Here is an 858-nt window from a genome sequence, read left to right as displayed (position 1 = left end):
AAGACACGAAGGCCAGCCACAAAGAAGACAGAGGCTGCAGCCCACTCAGACTTTATTCAAAGATCAGGAAGTTCGGGTGCCCGGAGCCCAAGAGGCCCCGGGCCCTCAGGACGATCGCCCCGGCTTCACTCAACGGTATTTGGAGGTCAGCACGGTGCTCACAGCGCTGAAGAACTTGTCCAGGGAGGCGTGGACGGCGGGGGTGAATTCCTCGGGGTGGTGGCAGGCCAGGGTCACCAGCAGGCAGTGGCTCAGGAACTGCGGGGAGGGGGGACGTCAGGGGGCGTCGGCGGACGCGGCTGCCCGCACTCCACCTTCTGGAACCCAAAGGACTCTACCCTCCTGCCAGCAGGGTCCGACGAGCCCTCCACCGCAGATGTCCCCCAGCCCGGTGCTCACCTTGAAGTTGACGGGGTCCACACGCAGCTTGTACGCGTGCAGGTCGCTCAGATCCGACAGGGCGTTAGGCAGGTCGTTTATGTGGGCCACGGCCTTCGTCAGCGCGTCGGCCACCTTCTGGCCGTGGGCCTGGACCTGGGCGGAGCCGTGGCTCAGGTCGAAGTGGGGGAAGTAGGTCTTGGTGGTGGGGAAGGAGCAGAAGGTCCTGCCGGGAGGAAGAGGTGGGCGAGCCACGGTTAGGCGGGGCGGCCAGGACAAGGACCGCGAGGGGTCGCTGAGCCCGGGTGCCGGGTGCCCACAGGGGCAAGTTGGGTGCTCACCTCTCCAGGGCCTCTGCGCCATATTCGCCAGCATGGGACCCAATCTTACCCCAGCAGGCCTTGACGTTGTTCTTGTCGGCGGAAGACAGCACCATGGTTGGTTCTGATCTGTGTCGGGACCAGAAGGTGCGGGGCCGCG

At 65.4% G+C, this 858-nt stretch overlaps 1 protein-coding gene across 1 annotated transcript; it reads right to left on the bottom strand.

Moving 5' to 3' along the window:
* Positions 1-35: 35 nt before the first annotated feature.
* On the bottom strand, positions 36-858 carry LOC109259676 (hemoglobin subunit alpha). Its single transcript, XM_019437369.2, has 3 exons — positions 720-858; positions 400-604; positions 36-258 (listed from the first exon to the last, which is right to left on the bottom strand). Exons 1-3 carry the CDS (start codon positions 812-814, stop codon positions 130-132), a joined length of 429 nt encoding a protein of 142 aa, XP_019292914.1. The 5' UTR covers positions 815-858; the 3' UTR covers positions 36-129.

The sequence above is a fragment of the Panthera pardus genome, unplaced genomic scaffold (genome assembly GCF_024362965.1).
Source record: "Panthera pardus isolate Hobbes unplaced genomic scaffold, ASM2436296v1 HiC_scaffold_4, whole genome shotgun sequence".
NCBI classification, from domain to species: Eukaryota; Metazoa; Chordata; class Mammalia; order Carnivora; family Felidae; genus Panthera; species Panthera pardus.
This window is presented reverse-complemented; position numbering and strand designations above follow the sequence as displayed.